Genomic DNA, 8,846 nt, shown 5'->3' on the forward strand with positions numbered 1-8,846 from the left:
GAGAAATCAAGTTGCTTGAATGAGTCGCGTTCCCTCCCATGAGCTGTGGCAGAACCGGGGTGCAGCCCAGGCCTTCCCCTATGTGCGCATTACCTGCGTCATGTGCTTCGTCTGACTGCTGTAGCCAGCCCCAGTCAGGACCGCAGCCTTGATCCCAAGTCCAAGTAAGGCCTGGTTGTCTTGGATCCACTGGTGCAATGAATGAGCACTCTGGCGTGTGCGGGTGAACACAATGCCCCGCGAGCTCTCCAGTTCTTGGAACTGCTCCTGCAGGACTTGCTGCAGCTTAGCGAGTTTGGGGTTCTCATAGCGGCTGTCTTGCGCCAGGGCCTGCAGGCATGCTTTGTTCCCTGCAGGGCAAGTGAGTGCAGAAAGAGCTCAGCTTCTGAGGGGCAAGGCAGGCGGGCAATCCCTCTTGAACGTACGAACAGCCCTACTGGATCGGAGGAAGGGTCCAGCATTCTGTTCCCAGCTGCCCATGGGAAAGTCACAAGCGGGACATGAATTTTCATATGAACTATATTTCTCTGTCTTATAGATGTAAAAGCAGCACAGCCAAGCAACAACTGAATAAAGTGGTGGAGAACCCACTGCGACCCAACTCTAAACCACAGTTCCTTGCATGGCAGTGGTGCCCTGCTGGTGCTTTTAGTCCTGCAGGTGTGGCCTTTCTCTTCCTTCTGAATTCCTGACCATCTGCTTTCTTTCGTCCTTTTTCTGTCTCTTTCAGTGCTAATCCAGGCCATAGCATAAAGCTGGTGAGTCCTCCTCAGCCATTGATCAAGAGACAGCCCATCTGGATATGGCGGATGTGTGGCCTTGATCGTGTGGTCCACCTGGCTGCTCCCTTGAGCCCCAGGCGGGCAGGATTTTACGAGCCTGGCTTGTCCTTGCAAGGCCATCACCACATCAACAGCCGGCTGTGCAAAAGGCCAGGAAAGGGCTGGACTGGCACCAAAATGCCAATCCAAACTTCTCTCCTCAGCAGCTTCTTTTGAGCTTCCCAACTGTAGTCAGACCACCTTTCCTCCTTCCTACCATTCTGTGTTCCCTTCATTTCCCCAGGATTCCACATCATTGTAGGAATAAGAATGACACAGGATATAGCAGGGAAATGGTCCTTTTCCCTGTATCTTCCAGTCCATTCCTATCTTCAGGATCCAGAAATCCACAACACTCCTAAAAACATGGAGAGAAGCTTATTTTCTGGGTACCGTCTCACTGTGCTGCATGACCCCCATGCACTCCCTAGGTTAACCCTCTGCCCTCAAGAGCAGTCGAGGATGACCATGCCTTTCCCACTGTCAGTGCTGGAGTGAGATTCTACCACCACTCTGGTCACCTTCTGCACATGGAGTGGGAGCAGGCACCCTCTTACCCTTCATCTGGGGCAGAAAAACGCCCTGCGCCAACCCTACGTGCATTTCTATCACCTGAGTGCTAGTGCATTAGCTTATGACTTGAATGGCTCCATCAGGCACTGACACAATCTCACAGATGGGACTCTTCTGTCATAGCAAGCCAAATGCTTTTTGCAGAAGTCAGTTTATGTGTTTGCCACCTGCTATACTGAAGATTCATGACTGGAAGCCCCAGCTTTGGATATTAGCTGACATGGAGCAGCAGAGTAGAAGGAGGTGTGTGCCAGTGGTTTTTTTTTTAATGCAGCAGTAGCAAAGGAAGGGTCCCTTAAATCCACCCCCCTGCACCAGCTGCTCTTTCTTGGGTAGAAAAAGAAAAGTATGGATACCTGTTGTTTCACCTACAGGGCAAAAGAAGTCTTGTAGGGGCTGTTGATCAGAGAAGTGGCATAGGAGGCACAGCGGATTGAACACCCCCCATCCCGTGTTTCAAAGGAATGAGCTGTCCCATACCCTGTCACTGCCTTTCCCGTGCCATTCTTGCTACCGACACTTACTGTCAAAGAGCTGGACCAGGTAACGATCTACCGAATGTTGCAGCACTCTGGTAGCACATTCTAGCAGGTAAAAGTCATCCAGGATTTTGAAGGCATCAATCATGCGCACAGTGTCATTGATCAGCAGGGCGTCGTTGTATTTACGGAGGTGCACAGCGCAGGTGCGGGTCTTTTGGCAAAATTTTTCTGCTCCTAACATGATGAGAAAAGCAGTCCCATTAGCTACCTCCTCATGCTTTCAGTTCTAACTAGAGTCCATCTCCCTCTATTAATTGTCACATGATTACACAAATGGAAGCAGAGCAGACTTACTAAGCTAAGGCTGCCAGATTCAAAGCCGAGTAACATTCACAGGTCTTTAAACCACTTGCCTGTCGTGGTTTGGTGTGAGATTCAGACCAGAGAGAAGGAAGTGCTTCAGCTTTACAGTACATTGTTAAAGTGTGTAATTTGCCAGCACGAGATGTAATGTTGGCCACCAAACAGGGCAAGTTTTTAATTTTTTTATTTTCTTAACATATACAAATATATAGAAGAAAATGTAGAATAGGAAAAAAACCCTAGTATAAACAGAACAGACTAAAGTAAACGAAATGGACAAAGTTGCCAAGGGAATTTTAAACAAATACAGCCTATGTATTACAACCCCCAAAACTGACTCTTTTCCTAAGAGTGGCTTTAAAGGAGGGTTGGACAAATTGGTGGAGGAGAAAGTTATCAATGGCTAGTTCCCATGGCTAGCTGTTGCCCCATTATCAGAGGCCCTGCATACCCCAGTTGCTGGGAATCACAAAGGAACAGTGCCAGTGCACCCCTTGTGATTTTTTCTACAAGCTCAAGGATGTTAATCTGTAGGACAAACACATCTGGGCTTCCCATGCTGGCAGCTGGTTGGTCAATGAGCGAAGAGGATGCTGAACTAGGCAGAAGCTTGCTCTGGTCCAGCATGGCTCTCCGTATGTTTTTATATTCATGTTTTCCAGTTTTGATTCCATCATTGGCTACTCGGAAATTATGTCTGGTGCAGAAAATGCAGCTTTATTTGTAAAAATCTGTTTCATTTATTTATTCGTTTCATTTCTGTATCACCCATAGTCGAAGCCGTTGGTCTGTAAGTTCACATGTAAAGGAAATCACAGTGTTTCCTGGTGAGTACTATGAGGAAGAGGAAGGAGTGACAGGCCAGCTCTCCAACCAGTCTCACGCACGGCACATTTTTATTGCCATGCTCTTCTCAGCAATTTGTGATCAAGGTTGGTAACACAGACCAAGAAGTGGCCCTTAAAGTATTCATCTACTTGTATTTATGTGCTGTGTAAATACAGCCTGCATTTAGCAGGGGGCTGGAACTGGATTATGTCTGTAGTTCTTTCCAGCCCTGATTCTATACTTTAATCATGATTCTGTTTTTATCCATATTAATATTGTTAGGCATAATTACACCAAACATCATTTTGGGGGGAAAGACAGGGTAAACAACATTTAATCCTAGGGAAGCTTCTTTGCTTCCCCTGCTCCCCGCATTGTGATAATCTGATAGGATGCCTGCTTGTGGTTCTGGGTGAGCATCTCAGTGTCACTGGTCCGTCGTTTATGTTCACTGATTCAGATGAAGTCTAACATCCCCCAAAAGTCATGTTTCTTAGCTTTGGCTCTAAGCTAAGAACCAAATATGCAAAGCAACACATTTCTTTTTCAAGAGATGTTTTCAATTGTGAAAGGTATTCTTCAGTTGCCAGTTATGGAAGTGTGACAGTCTTTGGTAAATACACCATAAACTTTGTTACAGTCTATTTTTATTTTTTAAAAAAAACACTCTCAGGAAATCTTGTGCTCATCAAAAGACACTGGAATTCCTTCTCTCATCCCATAATGCAGAATTATAGTTCTGTTTCATTAAATTAATTAATCCAACAAGACTTTATTATTTGTTACTGATAATTCTAAAAGCAACCATCATCTTAGAGCATCATCTGAATTCTGCAATCATTGTCTTTCAGGTTGTATTTTGGGGCAATAGAAGTTATGAAGTTCAAACTTCTGGTCTTCCTCTATGCAACATGGTCTATTCCCACATCCTTACTAATGTGCCTGCAGTTCACCCTTTTAGAGAACAGGAAATTCACTTTGGAATCCTTTAACTTGCTTATGGTTCAAAAAGATCATCTTAAGCAGAAAATGTTTCTGTCTACAGCTTTGCTTCCAAAAGTAATTCAGTTCCCAATAATGCCAATAAAAAGTTCTTAAATATAGAGCCGGGAGAGACTTTTCCAGTCAGAAAGCTCCTAAACTCATCGCTGAGAACATTTTCCTCCCCATTCAAGTCCACAAGTCCTTCCATGGCACACTCACCTTTCTTCTCAAGTGACACAACTTGTTGTTCAAAGAGCTGAGTTCCAAAATTAGTACTCAAGTCAGGGACACCCAGGTAATTGTAGATCTGAGTCATTATCTCCTTGAGCTTTTGTCCAAAGGGATCCTGTGGGTGGCAGACTGAAGAATCACTTATATTTGGAGGGGGGTAGGATACTGCATAAGCACATGGGAAGATGTTCAGAGGTCCAGCATCAGCCCCTTCTCATGAAGGTCCGGCTCTGCCCTGTACACAAACTCTGAGATTTCTTACCTGAGGCCTTTGTTCAGACAGATCGTACTGCTTCTTGGGTTGTGAGACATGAGTAGCAAGGTAGATCTTGCGCTTGTCAGACGACATGATTTTTTCAGTATCTAGGTTAGCACAGATCTGGAAAGGGATCACATGGGCATTTCAAACACAGATCAAAACTGCTATTAAGTCTAGCAGCTAGACCACCAACAGGTGCTCCCTTCCAGAGCAGGGTGACAGAAACGGGAGGAAACACAAGCACATCTGCATTACAAGACTTGCTTTGAATGTGCTAGAACTCTCTGATTTCCAGGTTTAGAGATGTTTTGGAGAAGCATCCTGTCATGCAATTCCCTTTCCTGCAGCTGAAAGAGTGCAGCCTAGGAACAATATTACCATCCCCTCTGGACCATGGGAAGTTGCTCTGTATCCAGGAATGTTGTGAAGTGCAAGTACTCATCCTGACCGTGCGCAGAGTGGCACCTCAAAGGAGAGTCCCATGCTGCAAGCACCAGCATTGATCCCTGTCAACAAATCAGTTCTAGTAATGTTCACCTTGGCTCAGTCATCAGTTCAACGGGAGGCTGCAGCCAAGACGTTGAAAGACGAAGCCTGGGAAGGGGAGCAATCAAGGAACTAGAAAAGATCACCCAGTGCAAGGATATGCCACTGGAGACCAAGGGGAATCCACACTATTGCATTCCCCTTCACTACCTCCCACACAAGCTGTGCCATTGGCCGCTGGGAATGGCAGCTTGCACGCCCACTCGCAACTCCCCCCTTTTGCATCCTGCAGCGGCACCTGATGGGGAAGGTTGCCTGTTGCGTGACTGAGGGACCACAAGTGTTCTCAGCTTGGCTCACTTGGCAGGCCTAGCATGACAGGAAGTCCACAGATTCTGCAAGGGTGAACTCCAAAAGGGTTTATCCTAACCCTCCTTCCATTCACAGGATCACAAGCCAGAAATGACTTAACAGCATATGACAACAACAAGAGCAGATGTTTGACAAATTGTTCATGCAAGACCAAGCCGTCCCAGAAGACTGTGCGATGCAACAAGGAACAAGAAGAAATTGCTGGGACGATCCGCTTCCCCCAGCTGCTGTGAGGGCCGCTACGATGCCTGCAGGGGATATGGAATTCTGAGCGAAGTGGCAGGTGCATTCAGTGCCAAGAAAAGGGCAGGCACTGTGCTCTGAGCCCCGATTCCAACACTGCAACCATCTGTCAGTCGAACCATTACTGGCTACTCTGACTGGCAGCGGTTCCCCAGAATCCCAGGCAGAGGTCTTTCCCATTGCCTGCTCTGTGAGATACTTTCTGCTGGGAACTGGCAAACTCCTGCATTCAAAGCTTGTGTTCTGCTTCTGAGCTATGTCCCCTCTGCTGAGCTGGAGTCTCTCTGAAATAGGCCTGCATTTGCCACCTGCAGCAATGCCTCATGCAGTGGGGTCAAATGCCTTTGGCAAACTCACCTGCAGGATGTGCTCCTTGGCTGCCTCCAGAGTGTTGGCTCCTCCAGTTCCCAGAGAGGCTGTGAGCCCCAGGATCTGTGGCAAGTTCCGCTGGCCTTGCAACTTGCGCTCCAGGTAATCCTCCATAATCTTGTTGTAGGTGGTTTCTTTGTGGGTGTGATGGCACTCATCAATCACCAGCAAGGAGAAATCTGGCAGAAAGCAGTGAATTGTCTTTTTGTTATAGTTATTATTGTTTAATAGATTCTGATTATACCTTTCATGGAAAACCCTCACTGGCCAGTTTATAAATGAACATATATGGCAGAATATACAAGTAAAACAATTAAAACTGTTACCAACAGCAGTAGCTACATTCCTAAACTACAGAGAACAATAGAAGTCAAGATAAAGTGAATGAAATGGAAATGTGAAAGGACCATTCCCTGTGGGTGGAAGTTCCAAAGAATATGGGACCATTATGGAAGGTCTTGTGTAGTACTGGGGAATTTCCCACAGGCAGCTGGTTGGCTGCTATATGAACGGAATGGGGGACTTTTGCTCTAATCCAGCAGGGCTGTTCTTACATTGTTAGGGCGATTACCTTCATTTCCAGTTTATTTCCTTCCCAGGGGGATCTATCTGGCCACTGGGGGGTGGGGGGGGGACAGAATGCTGGACTAGATCTTTTGTCTAACTTTGCAGAAACCTATTTTGACACCTAGTTTCTGGGTGTGTGATCAGTGTATGGCTACTATCATCTATGGGAGGGCAAGACATGATGGCTGAGATCTCACATCACATCTCCTGAATCAACCAAGCACACACCTGGGCATCACAGCACCATCACCAATGCACCTACCCGGCAGATGCCCACCTGTCAGTTCCACATGCTTCTCCACTTCTTGGCTGTTGAGAGCGTTTTCCAGGATCTTGGCCGTGCAGATGATCAGGTCATTCGTCTTCACCACTTCTGAGAACAGCAGCTTCAGGATGCTGTCCCCACTGATGGCAGCAATTTCGAAGCGATTCTTCAAGATGCTGAAATCGTTCTTCAAATGCTGATCTACCAGAGGCACCTGGCAGGGCAAGGATGCAACAGTGAAACATTTCCTGAGAGGAAGAATTAAAGTAGCCTTCCCCAACTTGACACAAACCAGATGCATTGGTGCACAACCCCCAGGATCCCTCAGAGGGAGGGTACTATGCTGGGAATGGCTGAGCCAAAGCCTTATTGCTTGGGAAGGGCCTTTCAGCCACCTCACCACTGGGAACTGGTCCTTACCGTGTTGACTAACACTGCTACTTTGCCGTTCTTTCGGCTCTCCAAGTGCCTCTCACAGACGTAGGCAGCTGCACGGGTCTTTCCTGCACCTGTTGGCAGCCATATGATGATATTCTTGCCCTCTAAGGCAGGCTGAATGACTTCCCGCTGATAATCGCGCAGTGCCATGTGCCTGCAGTTTTGAGGGCCTGCTGATCTATGGGGAAAGATTGAAGAAGAGCAAGAACCAAGTCAGTTCAGCATGTCTCCTGGCCATGGCTATTTTTTTTTTTTTTTTCATATCTTGCTAACAAGGTATTTCTGGAGAGGAAACTTTGTGATTCTCAGGAGGAGTCCATGATGTAGAGTCCATGATGTACAGTCTTATTCTATATAATACTGAATATATAACATTGACCATATGAAATAGTATTCCATATAAGTTCTGGGATGAGATTGGTGGGAGAAGGGAAAAAATAGGGAAACGGAAGAGAGGAATTTCTGTGAAAGAACGGAAGAATATGGAGAAGCTAAGGCAAAGGATGATGAGAGAGTGCTAGGGCCACATCTGGAACTACTGAGCAACTGTCAACATTTAGTACACCCTCTCCCAATCTGGTATGCTCCAGATGTTTTAGAATTCCAGCATTCCCAACAACTGGCTATTCAGGTTTGAACTTATGGGAGTTGGTCCAAGACTGCAAAAAGACACCAAGTTGAAGAAAGCTTATCTAGCAGAATCTCTGGAATTTAGATAATGGAAGAACTGAAAAACAGACTGTGTAAAAGCAGTTTAGTATTCCTAGCAAAGCTAATTTCCAACACAATTTGAAAGCCAAAGTTTCTTCCTCCAAGCAAGTCAACCATGAAGCAGATACAAAAAGAGCACCTTCCTTTGGTTCACTGCTCTGAAAAAGACTGTCCTGCTCTCCACCGCTTTGCTTCATATACTAGAGCAAATCTGCACATATTGCTTCTGTATCACATACTGCCTTGTGAGATTGGAACAGCCCTCTTTCTCTTTTTTAATCTGCAGTAACCAGTTATGTCAGAAGCTCTTGCGGCTGCTAGGAGATGCAAGCGTGAGTGGTTCAGCAGAGAAGAGGCATTTTGTGACAAACCAAATCAGCCATTTTCTTACATGTTATTTATTTATTTTTTATTTATTAAACCATTTCTATGCCGCCCCTTGCCGCAGCCTCGGGGCGGCTCACAACATAATAAAATACACAATAAATTAAAACAATAACAATTAAAATATATACATTGGAATAAAATAAGCCGCCCTGGCCAAATAAAATTCAATGATATTAACATTTAAAATGCTGCTTAAATAAAAAGGTCTTCGCCTGGTGCCGAAAAACAAATAACGACGGCACCAGGCGGACCTCTCTGGGGAGCGCATTCCATAACTTAGGCGCCACCGCTGAGAAAGCCCTCTTCCGAGTAACCACGCTCCTAATTTCCTTCACTGAGGGCTCCCGGAGGAGGGCCTCTCCCACTGATCTCAGGGGGCAGCTGGGCATATATGGACGTAAGCGCTCCTTCAGGTAACCAGGACCCAAGCCGTTTAGGGCTTTATAGGTCATCACCAACACCTTGAA

General features: G+C 46.1%; 1 protein-coding gene across 3 annotated transcripts in view; it reads right to left on the reverse strand.

Moving 5' to 3' along the window:
* Positions 1-8,846, reverse strand: part of DHX58 (DExH-box helicase 58) — a 30,175-nt gene that overhangs the window by 19,900 nt on the left and 1,429 nt on the right. For 2 of the 3 annotated variants that reach the window (XR_006415103.1, XR_006415102.1), the window contains exons 2-8: positions 7,264-7,459; positions 6,856-7,057; positions 6,000-6,190; positions 4,545-4,661; positions 4,271-4,397; positions 1,919-2,110; positions 94-350 (exon numbers count right to left, since the gene is read on the reverse strand). Coding sequence is in view for 1 of the 3 variants with exons in the window: in XM_044433966.1 (XP_044289901.1) it covers positions 94-350; positions 1,919-2,110; positions 4,271-4,397; positions 4,545-4,661; positions 6,000-6,190; positions 6,856-7,057; positions 7,264-7,431 (1,254 nt within the window). In the remaining 2 variants the exon portion in view is untranslated. The remainder of the gene's footprint in view (positions 1-93; positions 351-1,918; positions 2,111-4,270; positions 4,398-4,544; positions 4,662-5,999; positions 6,191-6,855; positions 7,058-7,263; positions 7,460-8,846) is intronic. The other variant, XM_044433966.1, reaches the window with a different exon arrangement.

This window comes from Varanus komodoensis, unplaced genomic scaffold (assembly GCF_004798865.1).
Source record: "Varanus komodoensis strain SLA01 unplaced genomic scaffold, ASM479886v1 scaffold27, whole genome shotgun sequence".
In the NCBI taxonomy this organism is placed as follows: Eukaryota; Metazoa; Chordata; class Lepidosauria; order Squamata; family Varanidae; genus Varanus; species Varanus komodoensis.